The sequence below is a fragment of the Ambystoma mexicanum genome, chromosome 1q (assembly GCF_040938575.1).
Source record: "Ambystoma mexicanum isolate Mex_15411 chromosome 1q, UKY_AmexF1_1, whole genome shotgun sequence".
Taxonomy (NCBI): Eukaryota; Metazoa; Chordata; class Amphibia; order Caudata; family Ambystomatidae; genus Ambystoma; species Ambystoma mexicanum.
The window spans coordinates 67,540,428-67,561,552 of NC_090922.1; the positions used below are offsets into that span (position 1 = coordinate 67,540,428).

Genomic DNA, 21,125 nt, shown 5'->3' on the forward strand with positions numbered 1-21,125 from the left:
GGGAGTTTGGTCTAACTTGGTGGAAGCTTTCCCACGAAATGTTTGTTTCTTTAAACCCCACACCAGTGGACGTATACCATATCCCTCCTATTAGTCAACTAGGGATAACATGAGTTTTTCTGGGGGCACCCCTATCCAGGTAACATATGGGCTACTATGGACAATACATCAAAAATGGTTGCAGCAGCAGGGGCGCTGCTGTAGAAGTCCCTCGACAGAAGAGAAAGTCTAGGAAAGGAAGGAAGATCAGACAACTAATGAGCACCTAGCATTACGCTACTAGTAAGTTAGGTGGCAGCATTCAGTCACGTCTCCTGCAAGGCAGGAGGTTTAGCGCTAGTTCTTTCAGCAGAGCTGGAGGCTCAAATTGCACTTGCGGGATGTATAGCGCTGGGGAAATGAAGATTTCCCAACTTCCTCGGAGCCACGATGGATACGTCGCAACCCTGAAAGAGAAAACTGAGTGCTGACATGCTGGTGACTGCTTTCCAACATATCCTGCGTTGTCGAGCTGCTCCACTACACTTATTCCAGTGTATGCCTTTTCCTTCTACTGTCCCGACTTCCTTGGTCAGCCTGTACTCATTCCTGGTCTTGCTGTCTTCCTTGGGGACTGCTCACTGCTCTGCTGCCTCACCTTGGATTTATACACGGCCTTCACTGCTGTTTGGATTGTGTTGGATCATCTGCTTTTCTGTACTGATTTCTAGGAAAGATTTTTCTTTACAGCACCATTCCCTCCATTTTTATGGACCTCCAAACCTTTTGCTTTTATTTGTTAATACAACCTGCTCCTTTTACAGTGCTTTGAAGCCTTCAGCTTCACTACACTGGCTTTTGCTCCTTTCTCATGGAGAAATGACAAGTCCTTCATGCTGTCAGGAAACATGGTTTCCCTTAGTTTTGTTCCATGGTTATCACTTTTGGTAACTTATTGTACAATGCGGTTTTGCCCTACACTAAAAACAAGAGGATTTGTTGTTACTTTAGGTGTGCCTATGGGACAAGCTGGTGGCAGCAGTAACTTTTTGCAATTTTTTGGTGTATTTTACTTTAGCCTGGAAGAGCCCCGTCTTGTAGATCTTCAGAAGTCCTACAAAGGAGCTTCGACCCTTGGAGTGGAGGGAACATCCACTCTAGACATCTGCTCTTATTCCTGTGAAGAAGAGCACTAGGAAGTGCCCCTGCATCACCCAGTGGCTGACCAGCTCAGAGTTTGGGCTACTGTCCTGCAGACGTCAACGTTCCACGTTGAGGCCTGGAACCTTGGGGACTGACAGCTTGTGTTGTCTCATTTCTGCCAAATTCTTGTTTTTCCAGCATCAAGGCGACCCGAGGCGAAGTCTGACCGCAACAAGTGTTGCTGTGCATCGGTGGCCATTGTCCAAAACAGCTTTTCTGCATCCAGCCCTGTGCTGCGAGGGGCCCTGCATCAAGTCGGAGGGACTTCTCTTCTGTTGGAGGGACTTCTGCATTTTTCCACATTAAGACCTTGCACCAGCATTTGTCGCTGACCAGGGAAGTACTTGAAACTGCAAACCTTGGGCATCAAGCCACCATAGCTGAAGGCGGGAAAAGGACCTTGGACCCTCTTCAGAAGACCTGCCAACTCCTAAGAAGAATCTGAGTACAGGGGGTGAGTTGTAACAGTACATACCTCAACCCCTCTGCCTTCCCTCAGGCACTTGCCCTTTCTCCCTACCCATGTACTTGTGCGATCTGAATGACACCTGGCCTAGTAGGATCATTGTCCGTTTCCCCTCCCTTGCCTCGTAGTGCCCTGAAACACTTGTGTTTGGCGCGTTATAAATGTCATATCATATCAACCCCTAACTCCCTTTTAAAAGTGTGGTAACTTTTGGAAATGTTTACAGCAGTTTGGCTTTGCCACTACCCGTTAGCACAAGTATGCCGAAAGTGGCGGACACTTATTAACTAGGATAACTTGTCCCCTGCCCCTTGGAACTCTTCATTGGACCCCAGAAGCCCTCCACTAACTTTTTTCATCTCACAAAACTGTGTGGAACTTTGGTGAACGTTTGGGCATAATGCCCCATACATCTTAGGGATGGAACTTTAAAGTTAGTGTTGTATTCCCCGTGGACCTGTAGTGCTGCATACCAATACTTACTTTTCTTTTCAGGGGTTTGTTACACATTTTGCCCTACTCCGGTGATTGCATGCATCTTATTTAGTATTGTGTGATATTACTTTCTAGTAGTCATTTTTCATAGTGTTACATGGCCATTAAAAACATTTATAACTGTCTAAGTGTGTTCCTTGACCTTTCCCCTTGTGTACTCATTGAGGACCCCTTACCAGACTTGCCCCTCCTGAGACTTCGCCTTGACCACTCGCTTTTCTACATCTGTCCACCAGGCCAGAGTATAGAAAAATCAGTCCCAACAATTTGGATTTGGACAGATTTAGTATCACAGACTTGGCTCGATTGGATTTGTTGTACTAATCACAGCCTGGATTTCCTCTATTGTACTGCCTTGGGATCACGGAATTCAGACTTGTTTATTTGGATCTGCATTACGCATTGTGTTAAAGAGTTCAACCGTCTACGGTGCTTACCCTTTTGGTGTATCCATTCATCCCTCTGCCTAGGTGTACCTGTGCTTCTGCACCATCTTGCAGGTAACCCATTCAGAAGGGGCATCGTCCACAGCTAATAGAACAGGGGTGCAGTTTGCTAATTGTACGATCTCCTCCTTGCAGCCAGCGTAAAGAACCTGGTGGTAATTCCTCCCAACCTTTCACCCATGTCTGTTGTGCAGAGAGTAGGTTTGGCCTCCTGCACTGTGAGGTTGGCAGCAACGTCTTACCCTCTTCAAAGGGTCCTGTTCCGCTATCCATCCACATAACTGGTTGTAACATTCATATTTTGTAGGAAGCAGAGGGTTGGTGTATTGCACATGGGCGAGGACAGGTTCTTGCAATGAAAAATGCACATAACCATGCTTTGGTGACTGGAGGAGAAGACAGTCTCTCAGAGAGTGACAGGAGACCATATTCTGGGGAGATATCAGGCGGGTCATGTAGTGCAATTAAAAGTAAGGGATACAATCTTGAAGATTCCAGCCCTCCGGCAAAGGTAGCAGAAAGCTAACCTAACTCTTGTTTCAGTTTTGCCACCTATCTGGCAACATCATTTACCATTTTAGACTGTCCATCAGGTGCTCGAGGAGGCTGCCATAGAGCGAGTTTACTATGGATATGACAACAGCATGGTGCTTGCGGGCAATCAAGGGAAATATCTTTCCAAGCAGTGTTGCTTGGTAGATGGCACTTTGGTGCTTAGGTTGCAGTCTAGGAGAATCCCCGTTTATGGGACAGATGGCAGGGTGGTCAATGGAGAAGTGGGTGGGAAGAGAAAAAAATGTTGAGAATGCTGCAGAAACCGGCAGAATGATCTCAGTTTATAAGAGATTCAGTTAGAGTCGGTTGTCGCTCTACCGCCTGTCGCAAGTTGGGACCAATTCTCTCAGCCCCATACAGTAGTTTATTGGGACTTGTACACAAGGACAGTTCACTAGGTCGAGGGGTGGTCCCCCGCCGCCTAACCTATGTCCACCCATCACTAGCTATGGGTTTGATGGTTGATTGGGTTGGCCTATTGTCTAATCTGTCCCTACCCATATGGAGGCATGAAGGCTGTTGCTTTATCTCTCACTCCTGGGATTCCCTAAGACATCAAATGGGGGATGGTCCCACCCGGGAGAATTCATAGTCTTTTCCTCTTAATCCTGTCCACCCCTTCATCCACTTCTCTGGTCTGTACACACTATTCTGCCTACTCCTTCTCCCACTCGAATATTCTTTTGCTACACTCTAATTGTTCTACTTCTCACCTCCTTTACTCATCTCTCCCTTCCCCCTTTCCTCCTCACACTACTCCCATTTACTCTCCCCCCCTCTTCTGTCACTCCTCCACAGACACACAGACAGCTCTCCCCGCAGACACAGATTCTGCCCTGCAGACACAGATCCCCCTGCACCCTCATTGTCAGCTGTTTTCATCCTTCAAAAGGATCTTCAATAACCCTCACCCAAATGGTGCCCCTGTCACAATTGCAACACCTTAACTTTAATTGCTCCAAACACACCAGTACTCTCCTTCAACTCCTCCTCCAGCTGCTTCACACTTCACTCTAGTCTACTGGTCCTCCAGCATTTCCTCCAACATCAACTGAACAACTCTCTCAGAACACTGACTCTGTTTTTATAGTCCCCAGACCCCCTTCCCGCCTGGAAACCTCCCTAAGCTCCCATTGGGCAGTCAGGTCAGCTGTCTGTGTGCCAACCGTTGCTCTGTCTAAACCAAATTTCTCCCATTTCCTTCTCTTGTGGGCGGGAATTTTTCCTGGAAAACTGCATAAAGGCCTTTAGCTCCGTCCCCATTTCAGCCTTCCACCCAGCTAGGAGAGTTCCTGGTGTTGGTTGCCCTCTGCTCCTCTTCCAGTTTCAGACAAGTTACTATCCACAGAGTTTCTGGGGAGTGCCCCGTGCACACCTTCTGCATAGCTCCTACTGATTCGAGCTCCACAAAACACTGTTCCATTGCTCTATTGTAGCATGGCTAGGGACCCTCAAGTGTCCCATTTGGCTTCTTAATGGGGGTCCACAAACATCCGGCCAACCATTTCTCCGTCTGGTCGGGCCTGGGTTTTGGCCAATGGTACTCATCAGTCCTTTCCCATTCAAGGGGTCTTCTCTTCTGCTGCTTACGGACGCATAATCGATGTAACTTCTGCTGTGACCCAACGTCCTTTGGTCCTTGCTGTTGGTCTGTGGAAGGCACTGCTCCCCGTGGTTCACTGGCCATAACGGTGGTGTAATGAGTGTGGTGCTTGTTGATGGCTGTAGTCCCTGGCGCTAGCATCAAGATAAGGGTCCGCTCTGACCCCCATGGCTCTGTGGGACGATCTCAAAACAGAGACAGAGACATGGGCAGGACAGAGGGTACTACGCACCAGGACAGGGACACCAGTACCAAGCAAACATGCTGGGAAAATGGGAAGTGGGGGTCCCTCTGAACTCTTGCCCCCCCTGATGTAGGAGTGGCTCTGGCGTTTGGCCTAGTGTGAAGCCCACCTCGGGTTGAGAGGGGTTCGTGGACTTCTCAGTCAGGATCATACCCATGGCCCTGTCTGTCACACACTTTTCTAGGATGCTGAGACCTTTTAGTCACAGCTGCAAAAGGACTCATGCAGGACCTGCATTCTGAGGCATCTTCAGGGTAGGAGTGAAAGCAGAGGTTTTCAGGTATAATGGTGGAAAATGGGAATGACGACTAGGACAGGAAAAAAGAAGGTGCAGGAGAAGCCTCACTCTATAGGTGACTGGTACCTTGTCCAAGGAGAGGAAGGGACCAGTTTCACCAACTGGGGCAGAGAAGAAAGAGTGGGGCTGGAAACCCCTTTGGCAACCTTAATTGTGTCTGAGTTGTTGAGTGGAATGGTGTCTAAAGCAGTTATTAGGTCACGTGGGCTATCATTTAGGGCAGGTTGGCATATGCATTAGCTAGTATATCATCCCATATTGTGGCAAGGGCAGTCGGGGAGGCTGTTGTATGAAGAGTAGCTGGTTCTTTGAGAAACCCTGCCCCGAAATGCTCAGCTCAGACATCCCGCAGACCACATTTTAGTAACTTTTTTTTTTTAAACAGAGATCCTACCTGTGCGATTCTGTTTTCTAAGAATTTCGATTAGAGTATCGCAGGATGGCCTAGACTCTTCTTGACAATTATATGGAAAATGCCAAACAAGCCATTTGTTATTTTCTTAATATATCTGTGTGAGTAGTTTGACACTATGAAGCCACCAGTATGTGTTCTGTGGTAAATGAAGCCTTTGAGGTTTTTCTATGAAAGTGCCAAAACAATATCACTTACTTTACGACGGGAGAACCTCACAGGAGTAGGTTATTCCAAACTCAATTCCTGAGAAATAGTTGTTTTGTATGTTTGCACAACCAGTTCCTCGAACTGCACATTTGCAGGATAATCAGATACACGTAACCAAGACATTTGGGCCTACGTGCTTGCCTTTGCCAAGACAATTCTCAAACCATGAAGAGCAGCAGGTCTCAACCACGTACATATACATTTAACTGTGATCGCGAATAACTTTCTAGCTCTGGATAATATTTGTTTAGACATGCATGGCAAGCCCCTCTGCCATACTGTTTATTGCTGCAGCATTCATGTTAACTGTTCTTTCTCAGAAGCAGAATGGCTTTTGTAAATTAGTAACTGTGGGAAGGGTACAATTGTTTTTAAAGGAAATTGTTCCCAGGGGCCTGTGTTAGATTTCATTTTTGAAATTTAAATAATATTGAACTGTCAAAAGGATATTGTCAGATTGCAGCTGCACAATTGTTGTTAATGTGCATCCATCATAGGATACTAACCGCTAAGTGAGATCCACTGGGATTTGCAGCGATGCCCCAGATGGGACCCCCAAAACCATCCAAGCTATATTTGACGCACAGCTTTCCCAAATCGTACTCCAAGATCTTCCCATCAAGACCTGCAGTGAAGAGTCGCTCTCCTGCTGCCCAACAAATCGATTCTGTGGATCTTGCCTCATCACCAGGGAACACCTGAAAAAATACAAAGCAAAGATAAAAAGGTGTACTAGGAGTTATGTGAGCAATTAGCATCACGTCAACAGTCTGATCACAATTCACAAAGCATTACAAAGAAGGTTATACATGACATCCACAACAAAGTGTATACACACAAAGCACTGTAAAGTTTTTAAAAGAAGAATATCCATAGTGAAAGCCTTCGTCTAAAGGGTGGCTTTGGTGTATGCACTGCTGGAGGGGCACTTACCACTCGCAAAACATTTCAGTATCATAGATCAACGTACACATGACAGCAAGACCTTTGGAAGGGATCTGTTCCACACACAGTATAGCTCCATAATGGGCAGGTAGGTAATAAGACGTACAATATAATTAACATTTTCCAAAATAGTTACTTTGCATCTAGCTGAAACATCTGCTCTGCTCTTGCTTCATAGAAGTGTGAATGCCTGAGGACTTACCAGGTGTCCAATGATTCTTTTAATGTTGTTAATTTACTCCCAAATTAGTAAGTAGAGGTGTTGTGGCAGAACATGATACATTTCATCATGCCTTCATTTCGACAGACTTAATTAGGCCACAACATATAAATCCAATAAAATATTCACAGTATAATTAGTAAATCATAACATTTTACAAACACCAATAAATAAAAGCCATTTTTGATATTAGTTGGCCAACAACTTTTTAACATGCAAGATTTAAAAAAGCTGTCCTCCTAATTCAGGATTACGCAAGTATCTAGCAATGGCATAGTTTCATAGTTTGTCCTTTTACAATTGGGGCCTCTGCTGTAGCTCATGTTCCTAGGTCAATAAATCTAGATCCGAGATATTTTCCTTTATGTAATGTACAGGGGACAGATGAACAACATTCAGTTTCTCTAACATTTTTCCAATCGAGGCATTGCCCTGTCCCAGATGTTAATTGTACTTGCCAGCTGCACAATTCCAAATCTAAACTTGAGAACTAAGAAGCGTACAAACTTTGATAGTTATAGCCAGTTCTAGTATCAAAGTACTGATGATTTGTACTCCCATTTAAAACTCATTTTACTTGCTTTGAACAAAATTCACATTTTAATGAGTTTGGTTTAATGTTTGCTGGCTTTGAGCTAAATATGACAATACATCTTTAACATGCCTAAGCCATGTTAAAGGTGGTCCTCCATCCAGCTTCAGGACATCCTATGCCTCTTTCTGCATTAGATTACGAGCTGCTGATTCCAGATTCACATACAGTAGAGGCTTCAATGCAATAATACAGTCATTGTGACTTAGATTAACTTCCTCGTGCAATAGGATAGTTGGGGGTTCCCCTTAGCAAACATAAGATTATATTTAGAAAGGTATTCTCTGTGACTGCCATCATCTTACAGGTGCTGAACCCCCAAAGTTCGGATCCATATAGCGTTGCTTGATGAGACTGCAGTTTATAAATCTTTTAAGGAGGGTCTCAATGCCCAGTCATAATGGTTTCTTTCAAATCAAGCCGTTGCAATGCTTGATAGAAAATGTTATATTAGATTTCTCCAATTGATGACACCAGCTATACAAATACATGAATCTTATTCCCAGATAATCATATCTCTTTACTTGCTCGATATCTGCGCCATCATTCTGTAAACTGAGCTTGGGCCGCTTACTCCGATTGGGTTTAAAAACCATGAGGGTCGTCTTAAACAGATTGATAAACCCTGGTTTTAACAAAAAGCATTAAAAAAGCAAGCAGTTTCTTCAAACCATCTTGGGTCAATGATATTAAACGGCATCACCCGTAAATAAAAGCAAAGGGTATTTCTCAATACCTAACCAAGGTGCATCAGCGGAAGTTGACAATATAAATGTTGATTACACCAATTATGAAGAGAGATTGCTTTTAAACAAGGACTTGGACAATAATGCACACAAAAAGACAACGATCGACAAAGCAAATACATTTACCTTTTCTTGAAAGTAGTTAGCAGGAAAATTATAAATCTCCACAGACCCATCATTGCGAGCAACGGCTAAACGATCAGACTGTGCACTGTAAGCAATGCAGCGGATTCCTGCTGGCGAGTAGTCAAAGAAGCGTACCCGGTGAACTTTGAACTCCCCCATACCTAGGCAAAGGCATAGATCAGAGGACATTTGTTTTTAATAGGGAAAAACTTTTTGATCACATCACATCCAGACAAATTAAACATGACAAAATGAAACAAAAATAAAACAATCCTGCATGAAATACATTTATTAGGTAAACTGGTGCCAGGATACAAGTAGAAGTGGCCAGCCAAACCAATTTTCATGCTTTGCAAAGCCAAAATAGCAAAAAAGCATCTATGGACTAGTGGCGCAACAAAATTAGGTGCCACCTTTGCAAGCCCTACCCTTGCCCCACAAGCCCTACTGAGGGACCCCGACCTCAAAGTACCTCGAAGAAATGGATGTCGTTCCATACACGCCAAGGCCACCTCATATGCACAAGATGATCCTGCTACTGCAGGGGTGAAACGCACGCTCCACTCAGTGAAACCATCTTTTCCCCAGCGAAGACACAAGGGGCATCAGCACCAAGGGCTTGGTTTCAAAGGTACATGCCGCCAAACTATGTGCCCAGTAACAATATGTGCATGCCAGGAAGAAGGCAGCTTTTGGTGCCATGGGGCAGCTTGTGGGGGAGCACAAGTATTTTAACTATTCAACACCAGTGACAGCAGGTGAATATTATTAATGGAGGGGCTTTAACATCTGCCACACATTTGCGCAAGCAAAGGGAGGGAAATTCAAGTAATGTAGGCAGGTTTGTTAGGGGTCCCCGCCCCAGAACATTCTAAAAATAATGGTTTGGGATGGTGCATTTTACAGGATAATATTTGAGAAAATGGGGTAAAAATCCAAGCCATAAAAATGTACAAAATCTACGCCAGCATGGCCACTGGACATCACTTTCATTAAGCTGCAGGCACAATCTGAACGGAGGGTAGCACAGGGTCAATGTGCTGGTCTTGGAAGCAAGATCACACAGAGCAACAGAGGTTTGAATCCCGGATCCGCGCTGGTATTTTGCACGTTATAAAAAAACAATAAAATAAATACAAATCTATACTACAATTCCCAACATAGCACTTGGGATGACATTGCGTTGTCTAGGATCTTGGAAATGGAGAATAACGCGATCACCACAATTTAAGCTCACGGTGGGTTTTATAGGCGGACTGTGTTAGCGAGATTTATAATTTCTATGCTTCATCCCCTCTCCTATTGAGACCCCCGGCACGTTTTGCTGGACTTCTGGACCTTTTTCCTTCTATCCTGAAAGAGTGGCGTCTTTTCCCACTCATTCATTCTTATGGGCTTTGTATTTTGGAACTCTTAACTGCGTTTTACCTGTCTTATGGAGTCTACTTGCTTCAATATCTCTTGAAAGGCATCTTTATTTTACTTTTGCAGCACACAGCTCCTTATGGGCAGTGTTGTTGGGAACCCTTTGGATTCTCCTTTGAGATTATTTCTTGATCCGTACTTACTGTTCTTAAGGATAGAGAGATACAAACTATCTCTCCTAAAACTTTATATTAGGAGAGATGGCACACACCACCTTATGTGGAGTGCCAAGGGCATACTTGGTATCCCACTTCTCTGTGCTCCTGTGACTTTTTAATCACATAGACAACCCTCTAGTTATGGCTGGCGGCAGTGGACGTGTTCTACTAACTATTGCGTTTTTTTACTGCAGATTGTTCAGTCTCTGTTGTGCACAATAGGGTCACCCAAGTACGAACTTGGTGGCTCCTTTCTTTTTTTGCCATTTCTAGCGTGGTTTTTTGTTCGCCCTTCTGGGAGGGGAAGGTCTGTGTGTGAGTTTTGGCTTTGGCAGGAATCCTTTGGTGACCCCGCCTAGGCGCCAGTGTGCCTGCAGAAGTTGGGAAAGGAGCTTCTCACTCACCTGCCCTTTGTCTGCCCGAGTGCCTGAATGGAACCAGCTTCCACTTGGGGTCTGGCTGTCTAAAATGCACATCCACTCACCCCTTTCTGTAAACTGGAGAGAGATTGCAGAGTAGTGTGTGCTGAAACAGAAGAAAAGTTGAGGTTCCTGAGGTGAAAGGCAAGTCGACTGCTGGAAACTGAAGTAACCGAAGTAGACGACCAGAGACGCCTGCAGACCCTTGGCCACACTGAATTGACCAACCACTGCTGTCCTGATCCGCTTTTCTGTGTGACAGAGGCACTCCGAAGAGAACAACTGCTTCCCTTTGACTGGTGGGAACAACCAGTCCCTAGACAAACTCCAATCTGAGCCATCTCCCAAGGTGCTGTGTCTCTCCAGAGCTGCAGACCGCGAATACCAAGAGACCTCTGACCGAATTGAGGTGCTTTGCAAGGTCGAATCCGTCCAAGTCTTTGCTGAGCTCCAGGTGAACCTCCACAGACAATCCTACTTCTCCAAGTCCACTCACCAGAATGCTGGACTTCAGGAATCAAAAGAAGATTGACGGGCCAAATCGTGTGCTTTGTCGGTGCTGAAGAAAAGGTGCCAAAACCTCAGACTGACCAGAGAAGCCAAGAAAATCCATGCCAGAGGTCCTCCCTCGAGATGGTTGCTGAGAGATCCCGTCCATTGTCCTGCCTTTCGTCACCAGACGAAGGAATCCGGAGGTCGGCTCCAGCGCTGCCACATCAAGGAGACTACAGCCACAAACATTTCTTCAAACCTAGGTACTGTGGGGAAAAAGGTGCTGGGAAGGAGGGGCGATTGTTCCGGGCCCCCAACGCCTTCAACAGAGGCCTGGAAGTGTGCAGTAGGGACTTGGGCAGGGGATATGGGGGTGGTGGCAAGGGCTATAGTGAGGGGACGATTTTGGGGGAGGGGGTTCTTTTGGTCTAGCGAACATGGGGAACCAAACACCAGCTTAGACAGTAGCAGACATATTGGAATCGAGGTCTAACTTTGTGCTGCACCTAGGGCTGCAGGCCTGAGCCACACACACAAGTGCATGAATGTGTAAGGGAGAATTTTCATTTCTCTGCCAATTCCATTTAACCTTAGAGACCACCAGCTCTTTTGCTGGACTCTGGGCTTTTTAATTTGAGTGGGACCTTTTTCTCACTCCCTCATGTGATTTCCGGACTATGATTTTCTATGTTCCTTACTGTTTTATGGAGTCTGGTAAACTCCATAGGCATCTGCTTTTGCATTGTGACAGCACCTTTTGTGCAGTGCCACTGAGAGGTCCCTTGGACTTCTCTTAAATGTTTAACTACATTTTCTTGGTACTACTGTTACCAAGACTAGTAAGATGACCCCCGTCTTACTTACCTTTACTTAATGGGTCCAGCACACACCATCCTATGTGGAGTGCTGGGGGATTACCTAGTAATTCCTTTAACCCATTCCTCATGTAACATTTTGTTACACTAACCTACTTGAATGGATGGTGGCAGTAGTTTCTTTTTTTTTTTTACTACCGAGTGACATGTATCTGCAAGCTGATACATCAGCTGCAGTACTGCACACAAGGGTGACCATTTTTCCAAAATGGCACCCAGTCTTCTTTTTTCGCCATTTCTTGTTAGCTAGTTTCTTCTAGGCTTTTACTCTGTGGTTTGCCTCGGGTTTGAGTCCTTTGTGTTGCTTGCCTTTGGCGGGCTTCAGCCCTGAAGCCCGCCCAGGCTCCAATGTGTCTGGAAAGGCAGGAAGTGAGGGAGGGTCCCGAAACTTCCCCGTCATTGTCTCTAGGTGTGCCCTAGTGAAACCAGTTCCAATTGGCCGGCTGGCTGTCCTTAAAGGACAGCCACCCTGGTGCGTGATTGACAGCCTATGGCTGTGAATGAATGGGAACTTGCATAAAAAGCAAGTTTTTTGATCGACCACCGCAGAACAGAACCCGAAGCAGAAGAGTAGAGAAGATGCCAGCAGCAACCTCCTGGACCGCGAAGTGCCCGGTGAAGCCCTGTAGCTGTGCTGACCTCGTTTTTGAATCGTCCCTTCTAAAGAACGACTTCCTCCCTTAGGCTGGTGGGACCAACTAGCCTCGAGACAAACTCTGATTTGGTGCAACCCCCGACTTGCTTCAACTTCCCAAGGCTGCAGAAGCCCAGACCATTTATGAATGCATGGTCTTCCGAATCCGGGTAGATCTTCGTGGGCATACAGAGGACCCTACTAGAAGCAAGTAATCTGTGTCCAGAGTCCAGAACCGAGGGATCAAGGAAATCCTAACCGGAGCTTTTCGTTCTTCACTGGCGCTGAGGAAAAGGCACCAAAACCACAAAGAGCCGCAGAATCGACGGAAATCCATTGCTGCAGAGTCCCTCACTCCAATGCTGCTGCAGGAGCCCACCAGAAGTCCTCCCTTTCATCACAATGACCAAGGACCAGGAATAAGGTTCTACTGCACTGCATCATGAAGGCAACCAGCTGAACACTTTCTTCATTTTCAAGGTACTGTGGGGTTTGGGGTATTGTCATTTGGGGTGCTTCCTACCTTTGGGAGTGTGATTAAACTCAAACCAAGTTCACCTCAATTTACCTGCATTGGCCTTACAGCTTGTGCTTTCTAAACGTGTCTCTTGAATTGCTGCGATTTCTCTGTTCAACACCGACTATTTAAGAACATTTTTCTAAGAAGAAGAGCATCAGAACTTTGACTTTGGCTGTCCTGGCTCCCTAAAGGCCCCCTTCTCAAACTATTGATATATTTTTATTTATATAGCACCTATACACAATGTGTTTCAAAGCGCTTCAAGGCAAGGGAGGAAACAAGGGAAAATACAATGACATTCTTACAGGCCATGAACAGTAAGGATGTGAAATTAACTATCATACTCGGACTGACAACATTTCAGATAGTGTAAGAGCTAAGACATAGAAAAGGAAGGGAGGGCAGAATGGGAAAGAAATGGAAACAGACAGGTGTCTACCGTACTAGGCCTGATATTTCTGGTAGAGCCGGAGAAAAACAAAAGGTACAAAAGAGAGAGGGGGTACAAAAAGGGGAGAGGGGTACAAAAAGGGAGGGGGAGGAGCAAAACAAGCAACTATTGTAAGGGCAGGGAGGGAGGGAGGAGACAGGCGGGGTTGCTATCATACTAGGTCCAGGGGCAATTCTGATAGAGTAAGTGCATAGAAGAAAGTAAAGGGAGGAGGGGAGGAGATGGGAAAAGGGAGAGGAGGAGAGAACAGAGTAAGTAGTCAAAAAGAGTGGAGAAGCAAGAGGGGAGAGCGAACAAAATTGCAGAAGCCAGTAGTAACACAATGTTGCAAGCCAGGATACAAATGAAGATGGGAACAGCATGATTCAGGGCCACCTTGAGTACAAGATGCAAAGGAAGTCCAGCATGAAAGTGGAGAAAGGGTGAAGCCCTGTGAATCAATGAAGTCCATAAAAGTCAAATCCAGCATTGGCCACAAGATGATGTTTTTAAACCAGAATGTATCAGGACAGAGTAGGCTGGAGGGGAGGGGTGGGGGAAGCAGGGTAGAAGAATCAAGCAAAAATGACAACACCTGTGTGCGAGAAGGGGGGGGAAGAGCACAAGGGATCACATCACAGGGGGACAAGAGGGGGTAGGGATGGCCTGTGGGGACAGAGGGAGTAAACACATGTTGGTGCATGCTTACCTTTTCCTTCATCTGCCGTTCGCTTCGGACGCCCGGACAAGAGACGCCTTTGAGTTAAGCGCAGGAAGGAAGATGCAGGGCTAAGAAGACTGGTGGTGCTTAGCCCAGGTGACCTAGGGCCACTTGCACCTGCTCCCCATCTGCAAAGGAAAAGAGGCTGAAGGGCTACTTAAGTAGGGAAAGAGCGGCAACCAGGAAGGAACCAGGTGGGTGGGGCTTGCTAAGTGGGGGAAAAAAAAGAGCAGCAACCTGGAAGGCACCAGGTGGGCAGAGCTTCGGCCAGGTGACCTAGAGCCACTTGCACCCGCTCCCAATCTGCAACGGAAAAGAGGCTGGAGGGCTCGTTAAGTAAGGGAGAAAGAAAAAAAAAACACCAACCAGGAAGGCACCAGTTGGGCGGGGCTTGCCAAGTGGGGAAAACGAGCAGCAACCTGGAAGGGACCAGACTTCTGCTCCCATAGGCCCCAACAAGGACTCTACAGGCAAGAAATCACACTTAGACAAATGGTTATAAAAAAGATAAATGGCTCATTATAGTCCCTTTATTCACACCATATACCTATACACATTTATTTATTCACATGTCTTAAGCGCGCAACAGCCCGGAGGCATCGTGGCGCTGATTACGGACATTTTTCTTAGTTGCAGGGTACATTTGATATTTGCAATCTTCATTACATACAATAAAGGGAGAATGCATACAGTAGGTTAGGTGAATAGGGAGGTTTTGAGCTTTTTCCGAAGGCAAGGAGAGCGTTTTCAGCTCGGATGTCTGCGGGTAGAGAGTTCCATAACTTAGCGGCTATGTAGGGGAAGCCAAGCCCTCCAGCATTAGCCTGGTTTATGTGTGGTGTGTGTAGTTGGTTGGCGTAGCAGGTCCCGATGGTGGTCAGTCAAAAGGCCGAATACATAATACCGAATGTCAAAAATCTCGAAAAAAAAATATCGAATTATTTATTAATTTATTTATGTGTTTTTGGGGTCAGGTAAGTAAAAAAAATGGTTAAAATAAAAAAACAAAAAAAGGGGGGTAGGGGGGAACCCCCCCATTTCGAAAAAAAACGTCAAAAAAAATTTGATATTTTTTTTTTTCGGCCTTTTGTTTGAGATTTTGGTTTTCGAGATTTTGGTATTCGGTATTATCACTATGAACCGGTCCCGATAGGTCTAGTAGAGGTGGACTTTGTGATTGTATCTGATAGATATGATGGTGCTGTGAGGGTGAGGATTTTAAAAGTGATGCACTCTTTGACTGGGAGCCAGGGAGCTGCCTTTCTGGCATGGGAAATGGTTCCCTTTTAGGGATGCTTAGTGCTGCTCTTATCGCATTGTTCTGTGTGATTAGGAGCCGGATTATGTTTTTTGCACATTGAGGGTTTTAAGTTTGAGGACGTTTATGACTTCAGGTTCAGAGAGGTCTCTGAAAGAGAAGAGGGGTTTTGTGGAGTTTGTTAGAGAGGAGTGAAGTCAGGTTGATTGGCTCCCGGAAGGTGGGGTAAGGCTTTGTGGTGGTCCTGAATTATTTAGCAGGAGGTCAATTTTGTTTAGCATGGCAGACAGAATACTGGCACACCAGGCTTCGTCTTTGATGATCTCATCTGGTGTATTGGGTGGAGAGGTGAGTTCTTTGAAAATGGTGAAGACTTCCTTCGATTGTGAGTTTGCATTTGAGATTTAGTGATAGCATCTTTGTATTGGCGGGAGATAAAGTTAAAGCAGTTTTTGGTGTTGTCGCTAGGGTTGGTTTTCCAACTTTTGTGCCTCCCTCTTACGGGTGCGCAGGGACTCATTCTTCAGTGAACCAGGAGTTGGCGCGGAGAGTTTTTCTTTTTTTACTTTCTAATGCAGCTATGGAGTTGATGGCTTTGGTGAGTGTCTCTTTATAGATGTTTGCTAGGGTGTTGGGTTCATTGGTGAAAGGCGGGGATAGTGCTGGGATATTCAGGTATGGGCATAGGTTGTCCTCGGTTTTTTGGAGCTTCTCACTTGTGCTGGGGGGGCAGGTGTGAAAGTTTTAGAACTTGGTGATTGGTAGGGTGAATTCGATACAACTGTGATCCGTCCATGGCAAGGCTAAATTGGAGGGGATTGTGGTGCTAGAATTGTGGTCTACAACCCAGTCAAGGGTGCAACCTTTGGTTTGTGTGTAGGCCTAGTGATTTATTTTTGAGTGAATCCTAGATCCTTAAGTTCCTTGTCGAGGGTAGCGGCAGTTTTGTCTTTGGGGTCGTTGAAACCTAGGTTTAAATCTCTAAGAAGTAGAGTCCTGGTTGAGCCTTTGATGTTGTTGCTCAGTAGGTGAGTGAGGTGTCCCTGGAAGTCTAGTGGGAGGCCGAGTGGGCGATATAGTGTGTGTGTGTGTGTGTGTATGTTGATGGTGCTATTGGGGGACAGTGAGCTTAACAGACAACATGTCTGAGTTACTTAGCCATGGGTGACTGACAGATCGGATGGAGAGGGTTTCTTTAAAATGAGGGCTACTCCTCCTCCTTGGTGAGCTGGTCTGTCTTGTCTGAGTATAGAATAGCCTGCAGGGTGTGCAAGGGCGACGGTGGGGCTGGATGCCTCATGTAGCCAGGTTTCTGTAATGGCCAGCAGATCAAGGTTGTGATTGGTTGCGAGATTGTGTATTTCTCGGGCAGGGAGGGATTGGACGTTAAGTAGTGCACATTTAATATGTGGTGTGGATGTGCTTGCAGTCTTAGAGGTGGCAGGGACGCAGGTTTTGTCTCGACTGGTGGGTGGGTTTGAGGTGGAGGGCGTATGAGGAGGCATGGGTGTAAAGTGCGAGATAGTGTTCAGTGTGTGAGTTGTATTTGTGTGTGGAGCCTGAGCCTAGGCGGAGATCGAGAAGTCTTGAGTGTAGGAAGGCATGCGAGTTCTGTTGGTTGGGTTTGTGCTCCGAGTCTGGTGTGTCTACTAGCTGTGGTGAGGAGTCAAGGCATTAGATATGAGCTGGGAGTGTGTGAACAGAGAGGCTTTTCAGTGGTGTGAATGGCTATTGTGGTGGGGAGAGAGGGAGAAAGAGGGGGGGAGAGAGGGAGAAAGAGAGGGAGAAAGAGGGGGAGAGAGAACTAAAGTGGTAGTGGGATGGCAGAGGTTGAGGATTTTATGGGAGGTCTTGTGAAAACTGGTAAAAGTTACGGGTGCCATTTGTGAAGAGAGTGCTACAAATCTACCTTTGGCGTAGCCCCTAGTGGGCGACCATGCTGTCAGAATGAGGGCTAGCTCAGTCTTAGACAATCTCCTGGGGGTGGGGGGGGATCACTATGCCCCCCTGCTCTTGTATCTCAGGGCCTTTGTGCATTGTGTTACTCCTAGATTACTTCCATCTTATTATGCTATGGACACACAAACATAGGCTATTATCATAACCAAAAGAATAGACAAAATGAAATAAAATGCACAATGGACAAAATTTAAAACACACAAGACAGTTTCAATTATGACAATAGAATATTGTATTCATGCACAGCAAGGCATGATGCAAACACTACTATAATGCAAATCTCGAATTTGCACCTTTTATGCTTTTGGTGCAAATCTACTAGCAATGCAATAACTATAATCCTTACAGGCTTCTAATGCAAGGCTTCAAATAACAATTTATCATGTCTAATGCAGCCTAATGCAAACGTCAGCATTTAGCATTCCTTTCCAATCCACACCATTCCTCACTCTCTCTAAGACGATCCCTGTCTGATTTTCCCCTTCTCCAAATCCAAAACTTTGTGCGAGTGTCTGTTCTAAATCAGTTTAGGCCATAAACCCTACTTTCCATTTGCATGTACAAGCTTCCCTTGGTCTCATCTCGAATGTGTCCCATCTCTCCCCTCTCCAGCTTCCTTGCAACCAGTCTGGTCACTCCAACTGCCTCAAGCCTCTGCCAAGCTCTCGATCTCTCCCAAGCTGGTCTGCCAAGGCTACATCAATGCCACACCAAACACCTCTCACTCTCATCTCAGAGTCAGCTCCCTCGATCTTAGAACTTCATCTCCAACAACATCCCATAGAGCAGACCAGCGGAGAGCAGCCACTACCTCAAATCTCAGAGCCTCACCTCGCATTATACTGTTCAATGACGTATACATATCCATGGTTACACTCGTTCTCTCTCCAAGACACTCGTTCTCTCTAAGATTCCGTCTGTCAGCATTTCTAAATATGAGCAGTGCCTAAATGTCTGTGATGCATGTCATGTACTTGTTCAATCACTGCGTGTTCTGTCATCGTGACATTTCTACATATCTATACCATGCTATCAGTGCTTCTGTCTGCGTACCATCCGTCTCTCATCCATATTCCTCCATTCACTCCACTGTTAGCTTCACAAAATCCCTCTCTCCGTGTCTGTGTGCAAGGCTCCTTGCTCATTCTGCCTGCCCCCACCTTCTCTGTCTGCGAAGCACAAGGCCTCCAAGATGCTGATAAACCAGGCCATCTCCGTGTCTCTACTAAGGGAAGAGTCGACCTCTTATCAACCAAACTGTTTACGCATTCTTTCACAGTGCCGCAGCGCTTCTGTGTGTCTCAATGGAATGGCTTTATTTTTTATTTTTTTAAACGTTTGGTTTGCATTCAAACCTTTCATCTTACTTTCCTTGTGATCTTTACTCAATTTACAAAGCGAGTGCTATGGGAGCTTTGTCCTATTTCTTACTTCTTGTTTTCTTTCTTCATGTATCTGTGTTGTCATACTCGTCTATTGTTCATGATATTGTGCCAGAATGATATTAGGGCGATCACCAGTTTTTTCTCCTTCCCAGAGGTCATCCTCGCCCAGCGATCCTCAGGTGTTAGTACAGTCTCGGTGTTCATGAACCATTCTCTCGATTGTTGTCTTTTTTCATTCAATGCCGGGCATATCATGATTATGTGATGTAAACTCTCGGCCATCTTGGGATTCTTGCAAAATCTGCAGTGTTTTTTGCTTATGGGGATTTGTTTTCTGGCTGCCATCATTTCACGTGTCGGGAGGATGTTCAACCGAAGTCTCAACTGTATCTCTGATTTTTGAAGACAAATATTTGCAGGTATGAAGGTAGTTGGTTAATTCTTCTGTTATCAAATGGGTTGTGTATATTATGCCGGTATTTGTTTTTCTCTTGGTTAGTCTTCATCCAATCATTCTCCTTTAGTTTTATTTTCACTTTTGCGGTCTAATAACATTTCCATCAATATATCTTGCTCTTCTCTTTTCTCTTCTGTTGCCGTTTTCCATTTTTCTAAGGCATGTTCTCTGTTGCAATTTTTCCCCATTCTGAATATTTTCAGGGGTGGGGTATTGGTTTTGGTCATAATTTTCCTGTATAAATCAAGTCGTTTCCATGAGGCAATGGATTTGAGTGATTGAAGTGCAAGTTCTGCTCTAATTCGTGTGTTGGGTAGTGAAATCGGCAGGTTTAGTACTTTTTTCCAGAAGCACCCTTCTAGTTTGTCCCAGATGTTGGAGTTGGTATTTATCATGGTTTCTGCTCCGTATGTTAGTATGGCCGTTACTTTTTGTTTGTAGAATGTAACTACTGGGGTCATTGAACATTTTCTGTACTTTCGTTGTATTATTTTCGCTTGCCGGGCTAAGGATAAGGTTTTTTCTTTGAGGTGTACCGCCCATTCTTCTTCCGTTGGCGACTGGGAGATCCATATTCCAAGATATTTTATGGTTTTTACTATTTCCATTCCTATATGGAAAGACGGGAGCTGGCGATTGATCTTATTTTCTTTCTTTAGAGACATGACTTTCGTTTTCTTCGTGTTTATTTTCAGTTTATTCTTTGTCATGTATGTTTCTAGTGCAATCTGCAATCCTCTCGGTGTTTTTGCGAGAAGCACTATATCATCAGCATACATAATGCAGGGTATGGCTGCAGTTTATTTTTGGAGGATTTATTTGCGGTGTGTAAATGTTTGTTTCCAGATCGGCCACGTAGAGGTGGAATAGAGTAGCTGCTAATGGGCATCCCTGTTTTAGGCCATTCCATGTTCTGATTTGTTCCGTGAGTGAGCAGTCTCTCGATAGTCTTGACTCTCACGCTGGTGTCCCCACATAAGAGTTTGATCGGTTCAATGATATCAGTTGGGCATTTCCATGCAATCAGTTTTTTCCATAAAATGTCTCTGCACAGAGGCAAAAGCTAGCCGTAGATCTATGAAGGCGGCGTAAATTTGTATTTTGTTTCTTATGGCTTCATGTTTCAATACATTTAGTAAAAATAGATTGATATTAGTGCCCAGTGTTTTGATGAATCCGGTTTGTCTCGTTGCATATTTGTTTGCCCATCTGTCCAGTTTTCCTAGTAGTATTTTTGCGAAAATCTTACCCAAAGGGTCTAAAAGTGCCAGAGGTCGATAGTTTTGTGGTTCTTTTGTGTCTCCATGCTTGAATATGGGTATTATAACGGCTTGTGTCCATGTGTTTGGAATTTTTTTGTGTTTTGTATCATCTTGAAGATGCTCTCGCATATCGCTGTCCAGACTACTGCATTCTGCTTGATTATTGTGTTGGAAAGGCCATCTGGACCTGGGGCTCTGGAGGTGTTTAGGGTATTTATTGCCTTTTCTATATCTTCATGGTCCCATTCCCATGCTTTTTGTTGTGTTTTATTTTCTTCTTTCACTGAATCATTGTTTCCATAGATCTCTTTAAAATATTCCGTCCATCTTGCTTCTGGTACATCAGTGACCATGCTGTTCTGCGTTTGGTCGTGTAATAACGACCATAGTTGTCTCACGTTTCTGTTCTTTAGAGTCAGGAGCATTTTCTCTGCGTCATCTTGTATTATCATAGCTTTGTTGTTCTTTATCCAATTTCTGTATTGTTGCTTTGCTGTTTTAATTTCCTTGTCTTTTTCCAGTGAATTGTTTCTTTATCCTCTTTATTTTTGCTCTCAATTCTCTTTTTTTATTATTTTCTCGTTATATGG

The 21,125-nt window shown here is 45.0% G+C and overlaps 1 protein-coding gene across 2 annotated transcripts in view; it reads right to left on the bottom strand.

The window, feature by feature from the left end:
• UTP4 (UTP4 small subunit processome component) overlaps nt 1-21,125 on the bottom strand; it is a 392,106-nt gene that overhangs the window by 299,637 nt on the left and 71,344 nt on the right. The window contains exons 2-4 of one of the 2 annotated variants that reach the window (XM_069635537.1): nt 14,203-14,342; nt 8,541-8,701; nt 6,418-6,609 (exon numbers count right to left, since the gene is read on the bottom strand). In XM_069635537.1, coding sequence (XP_069491638.1) covers nt 6,418-6,609; nt 8,541-8,701; nt 14,203-14,342 — 493 coding nt within the window. The remainder of the gene's footprint in view (nt 1-6,417; nt 6,610-8,540; nt 8,702-14,202; nt 14,343-21,125) is intronic. The other variant, XM_069635538.1, reaches the window with a different exon arrangement.